Source organism: Tamandua tetradactyla, chromosome 11 (assembly GCF_023851605.1).
Source record: "Tamandua tetradactyla isolate mTamTet1 chromosome 11, mTamTet1.pri, whole genome shotgun sequence".
Classification (NCBI taxonomy): domain Eukaryota; kingdom Metazoa; phylum Chordata; class Mammalia; order Pilosa; family Myrmecophagidae; genus Tamandua; species Tamandua tetradactyla.
The window spans coordinates 95,358,549-95,379,430 of NC_135337.1; the positions used below are offsets into that span (position 1 = coordinate 95,358,549).

The 20,882-nt window shown below is 57.8% G+C and overlaps 1 protein-coding gene across 3 annotated transcripts in view; it reads left to right on the plus strand.

Annotated features, from left to right (window-relative positions):
* MYO9B (myosin IXB) overlaps positions 1–20,882 on the plus strand; it is a 78,788-nt gene that overhangs the window by 16,735 nt on the left and 41,171 nt on the right. For all 3 annotated transcript variants that reach the window (XM_077122007.1, XM_077122009.1, XM_077122010.1), the window contains exon 3: positions 19,562–19,656. In XM_077122007.1, coding sequence (XP_076978122.1) covers positions 19,562–19,656 — 95 coding nt within the window. The remainder of the gene's footprint in view (positions 1–19,561; positions 19,657–20,882) is intronic.

The window sequence follows — 20,882 nt, forward strand, 5'->3', positions numbered from 1 at the left end:
AGGTTCCAGAACCAGAGGTGTGCCATTACGTCTCTCGATCTCTGCGGGTTTTGTCTTGTAACTAACAGCTGCACTGAGATATAATTCACGCACCAGATAATTCATCTCTTTAACGAGTCCAGCTCAAGGGATTTTAGGGCAGTCACAGTTGCTTTACCCCTTTACCGCCATCTAAGTCCAGAACGTTTTCTTCACCTGGCACAGGAAGTCCCGAGCCGCCCCTGGAGGCTGCGGGGAAGGGGGTCTGCTCTCCGTGTCTGTAGATTGGCCTGTTCTGGACACTCCACAGTGTGTGTCCCTTTGCGCCTGGCCTCTCTCGTCAGCATCACGTTCTAGGTCCCACTCGAGCTGTCGCATGTGCCTGTGACTCCTGCCCTCTCAGGGCGGGGGACCCTAGCTCGCTGCTCCATTCACCAGTTACGTGTACTTCGTTCCGTTTTGTTGCTGAGGTGCACTTGAGTGCACCTGGACCCCCATGTCCTTGCCCCTGGGCATCCCCCCAAAATGGCAGGAGAATGGGGTAGAGGCTAGCAGTGGTGGGGGGCTCGTGCCAGCACACGGAGGGTCAGGGTGGCTGGTGAACTTGGTGACCAGACAGGGGCATCTGTATACGACACCCCAGCTCTTGGGGGTCCCTGAGCAAAGGTTTTGGAGCTGGGAAGAAAGGGGGTCCCAGAAACAGCTCTGTGCTTGGGGCTGAGCCCAGGCCCAAGCTGATTTCAAAGGAAGGACAGGTCCAAGGGAAGAAGGAGCTGAGGGTCAGAGGGGACCCCAGCGGCACTGCTCAGTTGGGGCAAGTACGTGTGAGCAGTCCCTGGGGCATCCAAGATGCACCCCCCCACACACACACCCGAGACCAGGTGTACTGAGCAGGAATCGAGAGCTGGCCACACAAAGACCCCCATGACCCAGGCACGCAGTGTGTGATCCCGGTCCATGAGGTCCGAGAGGGGCAGGGGCTGGGCTGGGCATCCCCCTGGCCAGGCGCCCTCTCTGTGCCACCTCACGTGTCAGATGCAAAAGGGCCGCAAGCGTTGGAGGGGCCCATGGTGAAGGAGGGGACTGCTCTGAGGGTCTAGTGGGGGTCTCGGGATCACGGATGTGGGCACCTGGGGTCACTGGGGTCATGTCCTGGCAGAGCGGTCAGAGCTGTCACCCTGGGGCACCTGGGGTCGGCCCCTGGCAGCTGGAGAAGCTGTCCCTCTGTCTGCCCGGCCCCAAGTGTCCCAAAGACCCAGATGTGTCTGGCTACCTGGACACAGAAGTGTGTTTGGGGAGGGGGCAAGCGGGGCTCTGGTTGGTGTCCTGGGGCTTCCCAACAAAATGCCCCGGCCTGGGGGCTCTGAACACTGACACATCTCTGCTCATGATTCTGGGGACAGAAGTCTGAAACCCGGGTGCAGGCAGGGCTGTGCACCCTCTGAGGCTCTAGGGGCATTTCCTACCACCCCTTCCAGCTTCTGGGGTCCCCAGGGGTGCTAGGGGTTTGAGGCAAGTAGCTTCCTCACTCCAGCCTGCCTCCACCCCTGCTCATTACACTCGGGGCCCCCAGTCCAGTGTGGCCTCGTCTCCACAATTCACATCTTCAGAGACCCCGTTACCCAGTAAGGTCCAGGGACAGGACTGGAATGAGCTTTTTGGGGGGACACAGGGCACCCCACCTCAGTTCCCAAGTGCCCTTGTCTTGCTGGTGTGTGGGGGCCTGGGAAGGAGGATGGGGGTGCAGAGCTCCTGGGACGCCCGGGGAAGGTGTTCCAGGGACAGGGATGTGTCCGGGGCCAGGTGTGGTTGCACGGCGGGACGCAAGAGGGGCCTGGGGTCACCAGACAGGCACGTGGCTGGGGACACAGACGACTCTTGGGGAGCCCCTGCCCCCCTGGACCCGGGGCGTCCTTGCGTTTTTGTCGCCAACTGTGACGCTCCTTGGGCGTGAGGACTTGGGTTTCTGGTCCTGCAGCTCGGCGCGTGCTAAGGGGCCCAGCTGAGACTATGGCCGCAGCCCCTCAGCCTTCACCAACTATGTCCACTCCCTTCACAGAGACTCTGCCCCATCCCACCCGGCCCCCGGGAGCCCGCCGCCACTTCCCGCATCTGTGCATTTGCCCGTTCTGGATGGTTCTTGTGTGCGAGGTCGTACATGACGTGCCCTCCTGTGTCTGCTTTCACCGTGCTCGACGCTCCGAGGAACTTGCCTGTGCCGCGTGGGTCTGAGCCCTGTTCCCTCCTGTGGCTGAGCCATGTGGACGGACCCTGGGCTGCTTCTCCGCCATCTGCCGATGGCCACCTGGTGGCTCCCGCCTTTGGCCGTTGTTTCTTAGTGTCTTTCTGCTTACCCTGAGGGTGACCTCTGGACGCAGGCCCAGCTCTGCGTCACACCTGGCCCCCTGCCTGGTTTTGTCGTTAAAGTTTTATTGTCACACAGCCGTGCCCCCTCATTTCTGCGACTATAGTTGCCGTGACAAAGACGTCGCACCCACAAAGCTGAAAACGCTTCCTACGTGGCCCCCAACAGAATACATTTGGTGACTCCTAATACGTTAATTTTTATGTATTTATATCAATGCCTGGGAATGTTACCGAACCCTGTACAGGCAAGGGTTTCATAGAGGCTTCGTCAGAACGTTCCTCTCATTTTCTGTTCCGTGCCCTTCCCAACCCTCACAAAACAAGCTCCCCGCCCTTGTTTCAGCAGATCCGTTTTACCCCTTAAATCTTCCTGCTTTTGTGTCCACACCCCATGTAGAGCCACAGGTTCACCAGCACGTCCCCAGTGGGAGACCCAAAGCTGTTTCAGGTGGTTGGGAAAAGAGTGCTTGGAGATAAAAGTCCCCTGGGCACGTGAGCCTGGCCCTGGCGCCGTGGGATCGATGCCTTCCAGAGCAAGAGGGGGAGAGAGTGTAATAAAATAAGGCATCAGTGGCCAAGAGAGCTCAAATGGGGTCGAGAACCTGCTCTGGAGGCTGCTGTTATGCAGCTTCGGGTAGGTAGTGCCAATTGCCATGGTTTGCTTACCCCCAACCAGCAGCACTCCTGTTGTCTCTGGAGAGTACCTGGGGCTCGAACTGAGACTCTAGAAAGGTTTCATGCGTGGGGTTTGCCTTCCTGGAACATAGAATTCCAGAGGGTTCCTAGGTCAGATACATCCTGAAACCCAGAGGGCCCAGCCTCTCCAGGAATGTCAACTACTCACATCCCTCCACCTGTTAGTGTGGATACCCCTTCCCAACATGAAAACGCCGGAGCAGGCATTGCCCAAAGATCCCTGTAGCTTGGGAGAAGGAGCAGAGGAGCAGGAGGAGGTAAACCAGAGAAAATGGAACTGAACACACAAGCATGGCTGCTGAGTCTCTAGATTAATATTCCTTCTAGCCCCGGGGTTCTGGAGCAGCTGGCAGGGAAAAGCTGAGCTGGTGGAGTGGTCGCCCATGACAGACCCTGGGGCCTGTTCTGTCACTGTGCGCTGAAGTGTGCATCGGACATTATTGCCGTTTCTTTCTTTGCTTTGTGTATATGTTGTATTTTACCATAAAACGTTTAAAAAACAGTCTCCGGCATGGCGGGGCGCGTGGTATGCCTTGGCCATCAGGCTGGGCAGCTGCGGACACACCTCAGTCCCCCTCACGGCCCCGGCGGCCAGAAGCCCAGCATGGGCAGATGCCGGCCCCGTCCCGCTCTGTCTCCCAACCTGCTCTGTCCCCCACCCCCTGCCCCGCTCTCTGCTTCTTATGGCATATTTTTGGGGGGTGGGCACGGTGCAACCCGCCACACCCCCTTTTCCTGAGGCTCTCCCTGTCTCTCGTTTGCTCCCTGCGCCCCCCAAAGGCTGGGGAATGGCCTCACAGCTGGGGCCTCAGGCCTGCAGTGCCCCTCCCTGCCACGTGCCATCGGTCGGGGGGAGGTTCCGGCCACAGCATCCCCCAGGAGCCTGGCACCCTCTGGGACCCTCCCGCCGACCCATTCGAGGGGCCCAGTGCCGGGGATGCTGGCTGCATGGTGCTGGCTTTCAGGGCCAGGCAGGAGCCGTGTGCCCAGAGCTTCCCAGGAAGAGGCCGGTGTTCCTGGGGACTGCAGGAGCTCGTGGCCAGGGGAGGCGTCTGACCAGAGAGATGAGCACGAGGACATGTGTCGCGGTCCTGAGAAGGGGTGCCTTGCACAGCGGCGCGGCTGGGCAGTGGCCAGCATGGCTGCTTCCCGTGGCCCCGAGTTCCGAGCCCTGCTCCCGGGAACCCTGCAGCCCCAACGTCAGATTCCAAAGCCATGACGCTGTAAGAGGGTTTAAGGCTGTCTCAGCCAACAGGAAGGTTGTATTTTGGGGACTGTCTAAGAGGAGCATGAAATTACGGGGTGTATTTTAAGCACTGGCGGCCTCCTGGGTTTGGAGGAAGGGTTGGCTAGAAGCTGGGGCCTCGGTCTGGGGTGGATGCCCTCGCCACGACTCCCGCCCTCTCGGGATGTTCTGGGTGGTTCTACCACGCCAGGGCTGCATCAGGGGTGGGGCGGTGGCACCGTCCGTGTGTCCTTCTCTTTGCCACGCCGTGGCCGGGATGGACGGACCCCCGAGCACCGCGGCCAGTATGTCTTCCTGTCGTTCTCTGGGATGGCCTCGCTGCCCAGCCCCTCCACCCCGGGCCACCCCATCCCACGTCCTCCCCGCAGAGCCACCCTCTCAAGGGCCCTTTTGCGTGACCCGGCCAGGCCGCAGCAAGGGGCAGCACGGAGGGGCCCGCGTCCGAGCCACTGTCCCTCGATCCCAGCAGCAGCTGCCCATTTCCTCCCAGTGGTAGGCAGTAGATGGACCCTCGGCCTAGAACCTTCTGTGGAAGGAGCTCTGGTGAGCGCGAGGCAGGAAGGCTGACCCGTTTGTGGAGAGAAGTTTCTGGATTCCAGCTCACCCTTCCCGGCCGCACGGGGTAGGCCAGCGCTTCCGATTTAACTTCGTGCAGACTGGGGCTCCTCCGCGGGGGACGTGGGCCCTGTCCGGAGACGTCGGTTGGCATGGCCGGGCGCCCCCTGGCATCTGACAGGTGGACACTGAGGACGCTGCAGTGGCCGGGACGGTCCCACCCACAGAACGAGCCCCCCAGACGCCGCAGTGCTGCGTGGCCTCCCCGAGTCCCCTCAGGAGCCTCTCAGGTATGCTGAGATGTTCCACCCGAAGCAGAGGTGGCTGGGGACGTTTTGCCCCGACCCGCTGGACTTTGATGTTGACTGGCCCCTGGTCCAGACCCGACAGCCCGCATGGAGCTGTGTGGGCGCTTCTGCCCCTCGACGCCCTGAACATTGGGAGATGGGGGCAGGGAGAGAGGAGAGGACAGCAGACATAGCCCGTTGTGGGGGGTCAGCACCCATGGCTTCAGCCTGTCCCTGGCCCTCCCTACTGGGCCTCCGGGCCTCTCCCCCCAAGGGCCTCTGCACCTCCCGCCTCCTCTCCCCACCAGGGCCTCTGCACCTGGAAGGCTCTTATGCGCCGTCCACCACCTCCGCCTCCTTGTCTGTGCTGCAGCGCAGAGCCCTACAGGCAGAGTCCGAGGAACAGACCCGAAGCAGCCAGACTCCAACACCCCTCACCTCGGGCTCTCAGGGCACTTGGCGTTCAGAGCACCGTTTGCCACTTAGAGCAGGCCTGTCCACTCTGCACCCGCGGCCGTCGGCCATGCAGGAGCAGAGCTGTGTGTGAGCACGGGGCACGGCGGTGGGGGGCGGCAGGGGGCCGTGGGGGGCTTGCGCTCCAGCAGATCGCCACACAGAGGGCCGGGGCAGCCCTTTCCCACACATACGCCACAGAGGCGAGATGGCCCAAGAGCACAAAGGCTGGAAGTCAAAAGGAGGATCGTTCCGCCCGAAACAGAGGCTGCTGGGGACGTTTTGCGCCTGAGCCTTTGGACTTTGATGTCGACCGGCTCCGCTCAGCTGGGCCCACACCAGCTGTGCCTCCCTGCTACTGAGAAATTGCTCACAGATTGTCCACATCAGAGTGACCTCCAGGCTGGCCAAGCGTTGCTCCTGCCACCCCTTCACAAAGCATGGGGCTGCTGTGGAACATTACCCGGCCATGAAAAGGGGTGACGTCTGAGGCATGCTACCGCGTGGCTGTGTCTCGGAGACACGATGCGGCACGAGAGAAGCCAGACACAGAAGGCGCCATGCCGTCCAGTTCCACTCAGACGCGAGGTCCAGGAAGCAGATCCGTGGTGGCCAAGGGACAGGATAGGGGGCCAGGGGGGTGACCACTAATGGACAGCGTCTCCTTTGGGGGTAAAGAGGATATTCTGGAAACAGATAGAGGTGGTGGTCGCACGGCATAGTGAATTACTAAGTGCCCGCGGCCTGTACGCTTTAAAACCTTTGTGCATCTTTCCATGGTTATTTTTTAGAGGTGGAGTGAGCCTTCCACGTCCGAGACGCTGCCTGTGGGGAAGTCCCCAAGTCCCTCTGGGCACAGCTGCTCAGGGGCTCCCTCCACAGGCCTCCCATCTTCCTGGTTCAGCGGCGCTCGTGTCCCCGAATCCGACAGGCGTAGTGTGCAGAGGCCCAGCCTTGTGACAGCCGAGCCCCGTGTGCTGATAGCCACGTCGGCGCCCACGGGGGCTCGTCCCCATTTGGGATCGGAAGGCAGATGTGTCTCCTTCCCTGGGAGGGAGGAGCCGTCAAAAATCAGAACATGGGCCACAGGCCTGATGTGGGCCACAGGCCTGATGTGGCCCACGCATTCACCACGCCCCCGGCAGCCTGACGGGGTGCTTTCCAGGTGGACCCTGCCCAGATGGTGGCGGTCAAACCGGCCGCCCCAGAGCCCCCTGTCGCCGCCCCCCCATGTCCCCGTCCCACCGGGGAGCACCCTTGCGCCTCCCTCCCTCACTGGCATGCCCGCTGCACCTGGACCCTGCCACATCCTCATGTGTTTCCCACGCATGGCCCCGCAGCTGCTGGCAGCTCCTGGGGGCCTGCGAGCCCCATGGGGACCAGACCAGCCCCCTGCCACGGGCCCACCCAGCCAGCGCGCAGGCCTGCTTCTCGGGGCCATGTGGACCGGGTGCAGGCGGTACTGCTCCTCGAAGGCTGCTTCCCCGCTGCTCCCGCCTCGTCCCCAGGGCTGCTCGAGCCCCCGGGCAGGAGGGACAGCCTGGGGCCATGAGGTTTCCTGCCTCCCCGGGCTCCATGGAGGACAGCAGCCAGATTAAACCCACGTGTGCCGGTGGACGCCCTCATCCCGCCCACCGTGGCGGCTCCACTGCTCAGTTTCCTACCCCAGATGTACAAGACAGTGCCAGGGCATATAAATAGATGGTCCCCAGCCGCACTTGTTGTCAGCACCATCTGCCTCACCCTCGTAATAGGCCCCAGAGCAGGGGCACAGCGAGACTCGCCCTTCCAGGGGGCAGAGCCGTTCCCTGGGGCACATGTTTCAGAGCGTAGATTTCTGAGCCTTCTAGAAATTCTGTAGGTCTGGGATGGAGCCCAAGAGCCAGTGCTTGTGACACGCCTGTGCAGTCCCCTCTCAGATTCCCCACCCTCTCTCTCCCTCGCACTAGGGACACAGTAGCAGTGAGTTCCTGGGGGGCAGGGGGCCAATATGGTCCCAAATCTCGGCCACTTCAATTGTCCTTCCCCAGGGCCGTAAGCCGGGGAGCCTGGCGTGATGGGTTTGCCCACCCCGGGGAGGACAGCAGGCCCAGGGGCAGCCTCATTCCTGACAGTGTGGTCTCAGGCCCTGCCACCCTGCCTCCAGGAGCTCAGTTCTGCTGCCCGGAAGATACCGGAAGCCCGTAGCATTCTCATCAGCTGTGTGTGCAAGTCTGTGCAGCATAGGAACCAGTTACAGAACCGTAAGTCACCCCGAGACAGAACCGTCCCCGGGAGCAGAACTCATCCAGACTCACATCCCTCTAACCTGCCTGCCCCCGTGGCCTCGGCTGTTAGCCTCTCCCCTGCATCCTCACCCGGCTCGCCAGCGCAATGCAGACAGCCCCAAAGCGAGGTTGAAAATCTCACAAAAGGTACAGGATCTGAGGAAGGCGTCATGAGGGGCCTGGAGGACCGTCCCCTTGCTTGTAGCCACCCCCTCAAAGCCAGGCACAGAGAGGTCAGTCATGGGGAAAGAGGAAGGAACGAGGTCTTTGGGGTCTTTGGGGCTACGGCGTCTAAACGGTCGTAAATTCGTCTTTCTGTTTTGCTCAGAAACCAAAACCCAGCTCCAGGCTGTGTACACAAGACACGGAAAGCACAGTGGTTCCAAAAGCTGAAAATAAAGGGCGGCCCCCAGGTGCATCTGAAAATAGAAGGAGGTTCCAGTACCACATGAATGCCAAGTGTCATCACGGAAAGCTCTTTGTGTGTGTGTGTGTGGGCGGGGGGGGGGGGTGTAATATAGGAACTGTGCTTTCTGCAGGATTTCCCTATAAAGCTGTAATAAAAACCTAAACCATAATAAAGTAAGGCACTCAGGGAGATGGAAGCCAGAGAAAGCAGGTGAAGGAGGAAGGGCAGACGGAACCAGCAGCCACCAACAGGGAAAGGGGACTGCAGGCCTTCTGCAATGGCAGGGGGTCTTTCTTTCTTTTTTTTTTTTTTTTAAATTTTAAGCTATTTATTTTTATATACTTTCAAACTTATGAGACAGTTGCAGAAATAACACGAACCCCATAGAGAGAAAACCAACATCCCCAGCCCAGCCCGGATACCCAGATCCACCCATTTTAACCTTTTGCCACATTTGCTGTATCATTCTGTCTGTCTGTTACATCGTTCTGTCTATCCATCGACATATCAGTCCAAGCGGACAGTCTGTATTCAGTTTTTTTTCATACGCCCCAGTAAAGTCCTTTTGAACTTTTTCTCTTCTGTTTGAATTTTGCCCAGGTCACATACTGCATTTGTCATGATCTCTTTACTTGTACTTGTTACAAACTCTTCATTGTGAGAGCGTTTATACCACGCCAACTTTCCCGTCTCAGCCCCTCCCACGTGCGTGGTCAGCTGAACCGATCGCCTTCCCTGCACTGGGAGGTCCTTGTCACCGCCCAATTCTAGAGCTCCCCCGCCTCCCCTGCAGAAACCCTGCACCCCCCATTACGCCTTAGCTCCCCGTTGCCCTGACCTCCAGCCTGGCAACCTGGGCTCTAGCTTCCACCCCTGTGAGTTTGCAGATTCTCTGGTGTTTTCTTCATAGTTTCAGATTTAGGAAACCTCCTTTGCTTTGGCAGCACTTTAACTTCAGTAGCACACACAAAGCATGTCCTTTCATTCCACCTTACACAGTTCTCATCACACAGTGCGTGTTTGTACACTGAGTCTAAAACCACCGATTTCTCATTACATTTTATGCCTTTTAGATCCCAGAGGAAGTAAAATGTGCAGTTACAAACCACAAATAGTCCCGGCATTTATACTTGCGCGTGTCGTTGCCCTCCTTGAAGTCTTCATTTCTTCACGGGGCTTCGACCTGTTGTCCTTTCCTTCCACTTGCAGAGCTCCCTTGAGCGTCTACTGTAGGGTCAATCCAGTGGTGACGGACTCCCTCAGCGTTTGCTTATCTCAGAATATCGTAATCGCTCCCTCATTTTTGAAAGACAGTTTTGCCAGATATTGGATTCTTGGCTGGCAGTTTTTTGCTTTCAGCACTTTAAATATGTCATCCCATTGCCTTCTTGCCTCCATGGTTTCTGAGGAGAAATCAGCAGTGAATCTTTCAAGGCTCCCTTGTACGTGAGGTGTTGCTTCTCCCTAGTGGCTTTCAGATTCGTCTTTATCTTTGTCACTTGACAGTTTGATTATAATGTGGTACAATGTGGGTCTATTTGGGTTTATCTTGCTTGGAGTTTGTTGAATGTCTTGGATGTATATATTGATGTCTTTTGTTAAGTTTGAAAAGTTTTCAGCTCTTGTTTCTTTGACTGTCTCTGCCCCTTTCTCTGAGTCTTCTCCTTCTGGGACTCCCTCAGCACTTTTATGGTGTGCCACGGGTTCCCCAGGCTTTGTCCGCTTCTCTTTGTTCTTTCTTCCTTCTGCTCCTTAGACTGGATGACTTCAGTTGTCTTATCTTCAAGTTATCTTCAAGCTCTCTGATCTTTCTTCCCCCAACTCCAGTCTGCAATTGAACTCCTCCAGAGAGTTTTTAATTTCTGTTCCTCTGGTCTTCAGCTCTGTTTGGTTCCTTTTCATAATTTCCATCTCTTTATTGATATTCTCCTTGTGTTCATGTATCATTTTCCTGATTTCTTTTAGTTTGGTGTCTATATTTTCCTTTATTCTTTGAGCATGTTTAAGACAATTTTGTAAAGTCTTTGTCTGGGATATACTCCCTTATCAGTGGTTTCTTTTTTAAAAAATGTACTTTGAAATATAACATATATAGAAAAAGCAAAGATTTCAGAGCACACCACAACAATTAGTTACAGAACAGATTTTAGAGTTTGGTGTGGGTTACAATACTGCGATTTCAAGATTTTCCTTCTAGCTGCTCCAAGAAACTGGAGTGTAAAATATCAGTACAGTGGTTCAGCACTCATACTCCTTTGTTAAATCCTACCTTCTCTGTTATAACTCCACCATCATCTTGATCCTTCTCCCACTGTTTAGGGGTTAGCTATGGCCTCTCTCAGTTTTTCATGTTGGAAAGGGCTGCTGACAATATGGGACCAGGGGAATGGAACTACTTATGTTCTGGAGAGACTGCCGCCTCCTTTTCTGGCCTAGGAACCATCTAGAGACTATAGGTTTTTGGAAAGTAATCTTAGTGCCTGGAACCTTTGTAGACTCCCAGAGCCCTGGGTGTTCTTTAGGGTTGACAGGAATGGTTTTGGTTGGAGTTGGCAGACTGTGGTAATTCACAATTATGCAAGAGTGCCCTCTTGACTCTATTTGAACCCTCTGCCACTGATACCTTATTTTATTACAATGTTTTTCCCCCTTTTGATCGGGGAGTTATTGACGATCCTATGATGTTAGAGCCAGGCTCATCCCTGGGAGTCCTACACTGCCAGGGAGACCCTCACCCCTGGATGTCGTGTCCAACGTAGGGGGAGGGCAATGATTTCACTTGCGGTGTTGGGCTTAGAGAGACTGAGGCCACATCTGAGCAGCAACAGAGGTCCTCCAGAAGGAACTCTTAGGCATGCCTGTAGGTAGGCTAAGCTTCTCTGTACCTACATAAAGCTTCACAAGAGTGAGCCTCGTGATCGAGGGCTTGGTCTAGTGACCTGAGAGTCCCAGATATTTCACACAGTGTCAGGATTTCCCCAGAGGTCAAGTTTAATAGTTCCGTATTTTTTCTCCTTTGCCAATACTTTTTAATTAACCGCCCAACCTACTGTGGCATGTGTCTGGGCCTTACACTAAGCCATAGAGAATTGCAAACCCTCATTCCTATTCTGGGCCCCCTGTGTTTGGGTTGTTTAAATGATCTATCGAGGCAGGCAGAGTTAGATTATGTGCTGCAGAGAATTTAGGTTTTGAACCAAAAATAACCCTCTTCCTTTGGTCTCATACATCAGTGGTTTCTAACGAGCGCGCTGTCCTCCTTTGCCTGGACCGTGGCTTCCTGTTTCTAACAAAGATTCTTTATACTGGCAAAGCCTCGATGTAGAAGGAAGATATAATAGCTGTGAGTGTCTGTGCCCCACACGACGCAGCAGCAGCCTGTGTGAAGCAGCCCATCGCCGGTGTGAGACGAGATGGACAGAGTACACGGAGGGAGGCTGGGCAGGTGGACAGAAAGGGGAGAAAGGGGAAGGTGAGATGGTAGGCCACACATTTCAATAAACCTCAGGCCACGGCAGCGATGTTTCCTGCTGACACGGGGCAGCCTCAGAACCCCTCCCACGTCAGGTCACTGAGGGCATCTACTGAATCCAAACCTGGGGCCATCACAGGCAGGGCTCTGACAGTGCCGTGGGACTAGAAGTTTATTTTGCAGTGGCCTTTCCATATGAAAATTATTTTTTAAAAAAAGCTTCTCTTGGATGTCTTCTATTCCTCTCCCAAGGCAACGGGCCTATCAAAGTGCCACAGGCCAGCAGGTTTCCAAAAACAGAAATGTGTTGTCACAGTCTTGAAGGATGAAAATCCAAAATGCAGGTGCTGGCAGCCTGCGCCCTCCAAGGGCCCAGGGCAGGCTCCTTTCTGGGCTTCCCTGGCCTGGGGTTGGCCAGCAGGCCTCGGCTTGCGGCCACTTCCCTCCGACCTCTACCTGTATTTCATGTGGCCATCTCCCCTGCATGTCTCATGTCTTCTGTGGACACCAGCATGTTCGCTTGAGGGCCCCCCCCCCCCGCCTCAAGAGAACCTGCCCCTCACGAGATGTATCTTCAGCAACCTATTTTCATGTAAGGTCACGTTAAGAGGGGCTGGGGGGCGCACAACTGAGCCCATAGCACAACTCCTGGATGCAGGGGCATGGACAAAGCAGAATTACAGATTTTTATAAAAATCAGTAGCAAAAACCACATCTTATTAAAACCCATGGGGATATATTTAAAGCAATAATCAGGAAATTTCATAGCTGTAAACGGTTTTATTCCATTAATACAGAAGTAAGAGAATTAAATTCCCAACTCAAGAAAAAGAAAAAAGTAAACCCAAAAGAGAAGGATTGGGGTATCCAGTAGATAAGATAACTCTTGGGAAACTTGATGATTTCCTAAATATTTTCGGCATGATAAGAATCAAGCGAGACCCTCCCCCATCGAACTTGATTTGTCCTTTTTTCTTCAAGCCTTCGGCCCGTTTTCCAGTTGGGTTCCTTGTCATTTTGTTGTGGAGTGTTTTTAATTCTGATGAAGTCCCATGAATCTCTTTTTTTCCTTTGTTGCTCATACCTGTGTCCTATCTAAGAATCTCTCGCCTCACGTGAGGGCCTGAAGATTTTCCCCGTTCCCTCCCCAGGCCTTTGTGGTATCAGTCGTAGGTTTCAGCACCGGCCTGCTTTGGCCGATTGTGTATGGCGTGAGGTAGGGCTTGCCCCATTTGCGGGTGGGTCTTTACTCTCTGTGGCTCTCACGTGGCTTCATTATAACCCAGGCTGAGTTTTTAGTGAAATGTAAGGTAAGATGCCTATTTGGGACTGGGTTTCTTTTCTCCCCGCCCCGCTGTCACCCACCTTCTGTGATGAACCTGCCTATTTAAGGGGGTCTCATCCGAGCCCTGGGGGCTGTCCATCTGCTGCCCGCTGGGCCCACCATGCGTCCATCTGACTACCAGGCAGGGGAGGATGTGGGCAGAGGCCAGAACCCGAGGCTGCCTTTTGGCTAGGCCCCGAGAGCGGTCACTTCCTCATCTCACAGCACGGTTGGGTGGCCCCCCACTTCCTGCCTCATGTCTGAGCAGCTGTTCCCCACGTGGGCATGAGGGCAGGGGCCTCAGCCGTCTGCCTCCCTGGGCTGCCCCTCTCACCTCACTGCCACCGTCCCGCATGGGATATGGGGTCCCCTCCCCAGCCTGGGTCAGAGGCCTCCTCTGCTCACTGCCCACTTCACCTCCTTCCCCCAGCCCTGCAGGCCAGTGCCCGCACCTTGGCTCCAGCTCCCGGGGAGGGGGCACCCCACCTCTTCCTACCAGACCCCCTGCAGAGCATCTGACCCTGACGAGCCCCCCCCCCCCCCCGCCTGGGGGCCAGAGAGCCTGGCCCAGATTTGCCACCCCCCATGCTAGGTCCCTGAGATAGAAGTGGGGGGCTCAGCCCACCCTGCAGGACCCTGGGACAACGAGCGCCGATAGGACTTCTTCTGGGGCTCAACCTGGCCCTTCATGCCATCCCACGTGTCACAGCTCCGTGCTCCCCTCGGGGTTACTGGCCCCGTCCTGTGGGCCAGGGGAAGTGGGGGCAGCTGCACATGCCATCCCTAGGGGAGATCAGCGGCCACACCCGTTCACTTCGGGGTCACCCAGGGCCACCTGCTCAAAGCGGGTGAGCCGAGCCCATGACAGCCACACCTGGGCCCGCACAGCCCAGCGCCCACCCCGTGGCCCCCAGAAGCCTCCAGGCCCAGCGTCCAGGACGATGTCCTTCAGCCTCCGATGGCCCAGTCAGCCCGGGTTCCCCCGCCCCACCATGGGGGTGTCTGCAGCGAGTGCAAGACGCATTTGGCCAGGTGGCCCACGCGACCCTGGGCTCCAGCCCTTCCCTGGGCCCCGGAACGTGCCGGAAGCCCCCGTGGAGCCCGGTGAGCCCGCCGATCCTCTCCGTGTGCCCTGGCACGACCGCATGGGCCCCAGAGCATCCCCGCTGCAGGCCGGCCCCTCTGCCCATTCCCCGCACAGCCCTGCCCAGCACAGAGCCAGAGCTCGCTGAGCTGTCACCGCGGGGACCGGGCTGTCCCAGCGGGTCCCAGGCTCATGGGGCTGCCCCCCACCTGCAGTCCCCCATCACAGAACCCCCCGCCACCGTACCCCCGCACAGTCCCCACCCCCCCACAGACACACACACACACACACACACACACACACACACACACACACACACACACACACACAGACATACTCCCACCACAGCCCTTTCCTTCCTTCATCAGCTAACATGGGCCAACGTGCTTTTGTTTGTTTTTTAGCACTTTTTACAATTACCATTATTGCTGTGGTAAAATGCACGTCACTTGAGCTCTACCACCCTAGCCACGCCTGCGTGTGCCGCCCGTGGCATTTTCACTACGTTCACACTGTTAAGCAGCCGCTGCCTCATGTTGGAACTTCCCTGCCCCCACCCTGCAGCCAGTGCTGTGCCCGTGGCAGGGATCCGGCCTGCCACCCGCTTGCCCCCCGGCCTGTACCCCGCCTACACCCCGCCTGCCCCCTGCCTGCCCCCCATCCTGGCCCCTGCCCACCCGTGTGGACCCCCGCCCGCTCGTGTAGACTGCTGCGGGCCTTGTCCACTGCCTGCTCTCAGCTCCGTGGGGCCCAGCCCTGGACGTGGGGTCACAGGCCCCAGGGCCCCTACAGAAGGGGAGATGACCAGCCCACCCGCACACTCCCACAGTCAGCCTCTACGACACTAAGAAACACTTGAGGCCTGAAGTCTAAGACCGCCCGGACCCCTGTGCCCCCCCAAATCACAGCTTCAGGTGGAGGGGGTCTGAGGCTGGGGGACACAGGGGACATGCCCGGGTCATGCCAACTCAGCTGTGCCACAAAGACGATGGTTTCCGAGTCCCAGGGCGCCTGTGGCCATGGGGGGGTGAGGTGGGCGCTTTCCCCATGTGGAGCCTGCCCTGCCTGGGGCTCGCGTGGCTGCAGGAAGGAGGCCAGGTGCCCTCGCTGTGAACTCACTCCCCAGACCGTGGACATGTGCGTGGGAGTGAACCGTGGTTCGCGTTTTCACAGGCCCCAGGCAGTGGCCCTCTGAGACGCAGGGTGGCGGCTATGACCACGGGTGGCTCAGACCTCGCCACTGCCTCCCGCCGGCCCCCTGTGTGCAGCCTTGGGCAGGGCAGAAGCCAGCTGTGCCCGGCCACCAGGTGCTGCGTGGGGCTCCGAGCAGGAGCTTGCACACAGAAGGCCAGCACTGGGAGAAACTCCTGTGACCCCAGGACAGGCCCTGCATTAGCAGGGGCAGGAGGTACCACGGTCAGGGGGCTGAGGGGCTGGGGTGCAGGCTCCAAACCCGGGCCAGCACTCTCCATAAGGCACTAGGATAGACGGGCGTGCCCTCCAGAGGAAGTTCGTGTTAGATGGGAATAATTAGTGACAGTGGAAGCTGTTCTTGGGGGGCACAGGACTCTCTGAAAGGGAGAAACAAACAGGTCCTGAACATGATGGAGAAACAGAATATGGCCTATCGTGCCGTGGAATATTACACAGCCATGAAAATGGAACAAAGTTCCAGTCCGCACATGGGCGTGGGTGAACCTTGGATACGTTGTGTGGAGAGAAAGGATACAGACACGCGGGACGGACATTGTGTGATCCTCAGAGGAAATGAGCAAATTCATAGAGGCAGGAAGTTGATTGGAGGTCGGGGGGTCACTGCGTCCAGGGTGCAGGGTTTCTGTTTGGGGTGGCAGGCGATGGCAGGGACGGGCGCATGGCGCTGCAGCTGTAATGAGCGCCATGGAGCCGTGCGCTTGAAAGTGTTTCGAGAGGAAATGCCGTGGTACCTGTATGCTGCCATAACAAAAATGTAAAATCAGTAAAACGTCATGGCTCTGTGATGTTCAGAGGTCTGGTCCCAGAGCCACTTTCATACCGTCAGAAAGAGGAACTGGGAAAACAGGGTTGACGGCGGCCAGACATGCTACAGCCCTGCAACCCTGGCCTCACCCCCACTGGCCCGGAAGCGGGGGTGGGGGGCCTCCTAATTAACTGTCCCCAGAAACCATGGCATTGAATGGTGCAGTGCTCTCGCTCAGGGTACTTTTCGTCTTCTAAATTGCAACCTTTTGGTGACGTTGCATGTATTCTTCATATGTGCAATTTATGTTAGACGAGTATATTTCATGTTGTAAAAGAAGCAGCTTCTTTTTCTGCAAGTTAAGAAGCCTTTCGAGGTAGTGCTCTGGTGAATGTCAGGCTCCAGGCGGGGGAGGTGACGTCGGGCAGTGGCCTTTCCCAGCTCAATGGGCAGCGGCGACAGAGCAGGTGGCCAGGCCGCGCCCCTCCGCGGCGGTGTCATCCCCCTGCTGGGTATGTTCAGTGTGGCCCTCTGAAAGGGCGCAGTGTGCGGGACGGCCTCCAGACGCGGGGGTCACGGCCCGGAGCAGAACCCTGGAGGCGGAAGCAGGCTCTCAGGGGGCAGGGATGCCCCGTGCTGTCCCTCCAACCAAACACCCCACCCGTGGGCCCGCTGCCCGCTACTCATGCAGAATCCACAAGAGACCAGCCACAGCATAGAGGCCAGTGGTGGTGGCCCAGTGCCCGGCCTGGAGGGGGCCCTGCCCCTGCCAACGCCCCCGGCCCGCAGGCCTGCTCCCAGGAGGGCTCCGGCTCTGGGGTGGCCTTCCCGAGCCTCAGCCCAAGGCAGGGCCGGCTCAACGCACCTGGCCCAGCAGCAGGGCACGGGTCTGGGTGTAAATCTGCCCTCCTCGGCTCGGCCGCTTGGGCCTGCCCCAACAGCGGGGTCACCACCCTGGGGGCCTCATGAGGGTCCAACAAAATGAGGACCAAGAGATCTTACCCAAAACCGAAAACGAGGAACAATGGCTGTGTGCCTGCGCTTGGGGCAAACGGGGGTTAAGCCAAGAAAGAGGTTCCGTCCATCAGGACTTGTCAGAGCCTTTACGGGGCGGCGCATGTCGGTGCAGGGGTTGGAGGCTCCCGCAGGCCCTGGACTCCCCCACCCACACCCCTCCCCCTGCCCCGGCAGCACACAGCGGTCTCTGGAGACAGCTTTTGGTGTCCTGGCCGGGATGGGAGAGGGTGCTGCTGGCCTTGGAGGTGGAGGCCAGGGCGGCCCCCATGGCAGAACAACCCGGGCCCTCACAGCGTTGGCCCCCTGGGGCGTGTGTCGAGCACACACACTAGGACTCAGTGCCGCCGCATACCAGCGGGCTGTGTCCAGGCAGACCTTCTGGAAGCTTCTCCAGCACTCAGCCCGAGGAAGGTCCCCAGGAGGCACCAGGAAGGAAAGAGGAGGGCGGGTTCCACAGGCGCTACGGGACCTGGGGGCCACTTCCCCTCAGGCCCTCTGGCTGGGCCCCTCACCCCGGGTTCAAGCCCGGGGGCAGCCTGAGTGGGTGGGGGGTGTGGACCCCGGGGAGGCCTTCAGACCTGACACAGGCACATAGTGTCAGGGTTTTCCCTCAGGAGCCACGCATCAGGGCCTGAGGCCGCCAAGGAAGGCCCTGTGTGCGTCTGTGTGTCTGTCTGTCTCTGTGCCCAGGGTGCCACCCCTCCAGCCACCCCCCCTTGACCTTTGCCTTGGCCTTGCCATGTCTTCCCTCTCCCCCCTTCCCCCTCCTTTCCCCTCTTCCCATCCCTCTCCTTCTCCCCTCCTTCCTCCCTACTCCCCCTCCTTCCCCCTCCTCCCCCCTTACCTACCCCTCCTCCTTCTCCCCCTCCCCCTCTCCTCCTCCCCCTTACCCTCCCCTCCTCCTCCCCCTCCCCCCCCACCCTCTTCCCCCCTACCCTGCAGTGTGGCCCCTCCCCTTCTCCCTGCCTGGCCCAAGAACACTGTTTCTCCCACATTGTGACCCAGGGGCCCCCACCCCCACTCCCCACACCACACCGTCCTCTCACCCGGGGGCCCCCCACCCCCTCGCCTTGTGCTCCCCCGAGGCCTCTCGCACTATCCCCTGTTCTGTGCAAACCCCCCGGGCAGGGTTTGCGGTGGGGCCAGCTGGGGGGTATCAGGCCTGTTCTCGATTACTCTGGGGGTGGCACACGGAGGGGGTCCCCCAGCTGGTCACTCCTCAGTCAGGGGCGGGGGCAGGTGCTTTGTGGAATGAGGGGCCTGACCAGGCGTGTCTCCGGGCGGTCTTAGAGACACGACGCCACATGAAAGATGCCGACGGGCGCAGTGCCACGTGTAGATGCGGCCGGAGAGGCCCATCCAGGGGGGGCCGGGGCGGGTGACCGCCAGCGGGCTCGGGGTCTCCTTTGGGGCAAGGAGAACGTTCCGGAACTGGAGACGGGGCGGCCGCAGAGCCTCGTGAATGTAATAACAGCTGCGGGACCGTGCGCTGTAAGATGTCTGTGTCCTCCCTTTATCCGGCATTCAGGTGGATGAGAAATAAAATAAAACATATAATAATACTAATACCGGATATAAGGGGTGTGGGGTGGTTTGAGTTTTGTTCGTTATTTTTATTTTTGGGGGAGTCATGAAGATTTTCCGAAATTGTAGTGATGAATGCACAACTAATTGATGACACGGGGAGCCCCTGATTGTATATCTGGATGGGTTTTATTTTATGTGAATATATTTCAATAAAACTGCATTGAAAGATTTTTTTAAAAACTTAAAATGAAATTTAAAAAAAGTTTAAGTCGGTTTCTCCTCGATTTTGTTTTAACTGGCCTAGGAGCCCGTTTGTCCTTCTGCGGCATTGCGGCCCCCTGAGGGGGTGCCCGTGCGTGTGTGCATCTGCATCCTACAACCACCCCGGCGGCCGGTTCCTTCTGGAAAGGGCCAGAGAGCCCGCACCTTCAGGTCTGCAGGCCGGCCGGCCGCCTCAGCTCTGCCACCGTAGGCTGAAAGTGACCACAAACCATCTGTTGCACGCAGGCGTGGCTTATGCCAGGGAGGCTTTGTGGCCGGGCCTGGCATTTAGGCAGAATCCCCACGTGCCCTGAAATATTCTCCTTTGGACGTTTTCCCCCAGCCCCTGACACATGTGAAACCGTTCTCGGCTCACCAGCTCAGCCCCAGGCCCACGCTGGCTCTTTCGGACCAACGGCCGTAATCAGAAAAGAGTTCTGGCAATGGCATTTTATGGCAGTGATTCGGAAGTGCAGGGGCTCGTGTGGCCCCTGCCCGGAGCACGGTGTACCCGTGTCGGCACACGCCATGGCCGCAGCGTCACTTTCCCGGTCCCCTGGCTCAGGGCGGCTTCTGCGCCCTGGAGGGCACCTGCGACGGCCACGGCCTCCCGAGTCCCCTCCTGCCTTCTCAACACCCGCTGTGCTTCCCCCGCAGGCCTTCGGCAATGCCAAGACGGCCCACAACAACAATTCCAGCCGATTTGGGAAGTTCATCCAGGTCAACTACCTGGCCAGTGGCATCGTCCGAGGGTGAGTTAGTGGCCAATCCAGGGCCTGGTGCCGAGGTGCTGGCCACATGCGTGTTCATGCATCACAATCAGGCTTGCGGTGCGAGATCCATGTGGTGAGGCAGCAGGGGGTGGGGGGCAGTTAACCTGGCCCCCGTGTCACCAAGACTCTGATGTGACCTCTGGGCTCGTGCACCAGCGGGGTAAGAGTTCCAGGCCTGAGACACTGGCATCTTGGGAGTGCCCAGCATGGTCAAGGGCCCACCAACCTTACTTCCTGGTCCTGAGAAGGTTTCTAGTTTGGTACATCTGGGGATGCTATGGGCAGTGAATGAGGTCTCTGGCGCTTGCCAGACATGTACCCCTTTAGCCAGAAAGAGACATGACATTGGGTAACAAAGTGAAGCAGGTACCCAAAAGGTTTTGGAGGAGTGGACAGGTGCATGGATGGAGGCTAGATGGATGATGGGCGGATGGAAGGATGGATGGATGGGCAGATGTAAAGATGGATGGATGGGGGGATGGAAGGATGGATGGGTGGATGGATGTAAGCATGGATGGGTGGATAGGATGGAAGAGTAGAAGGTTAGAATGAAGGATGGGTGGTTGGATGGAAGGATGGGCAGGCAGGTGGATGGAAAGGTGGGTGGGTGGATGGAAGCATGGATGGGTGGGTAGGATGGAAGAGTAGACGGAAGAATGAAGGTGGATGGATGGATGGATGAGTGGATGGATGAAAGGATGGGTGGAAGGATGGATGGATAGAAGGATGGATGGGTGGATGATATAAGCATAGGTGAGTGGATAGGAAGAAGGAAGGATGGATGATGGAAAGAAGGATGGACTTTAGGAAGGATGAGTAGATGGATGTGAGTGTGGGTGTGTGGATGGATGGATCCCTGGTGGGTGATCAGGTGGGTGAAAACTAGTAGGAAGGGCTCTTTCCCATGCCAAAGGGTCTGTCCTCAGCTCTGTGTGGTGGACAGGTTGGCTTTTCCCAGGCCTTGGTGGCCCAATGATGAGGTTACAGGTGGCCGAGCTCCGAAGTCTGAAGAGATGCATTGGGTTTCAGAGGCTGAGGCCCATAGGTTCTCTGCCCTCAGTGAGGGTTCTGGGCCCTTCTGAGAACAGGGCAGCAGTGGGGGAGGGGTCCCGGAGGCTTCCAGCTGCCCCGTTGCCCCATCTGCGGGGTGAGAGCCCCAACATGGGCCATAATTGCTGAGTTACCGCTCAGAACCTTCCGGAACC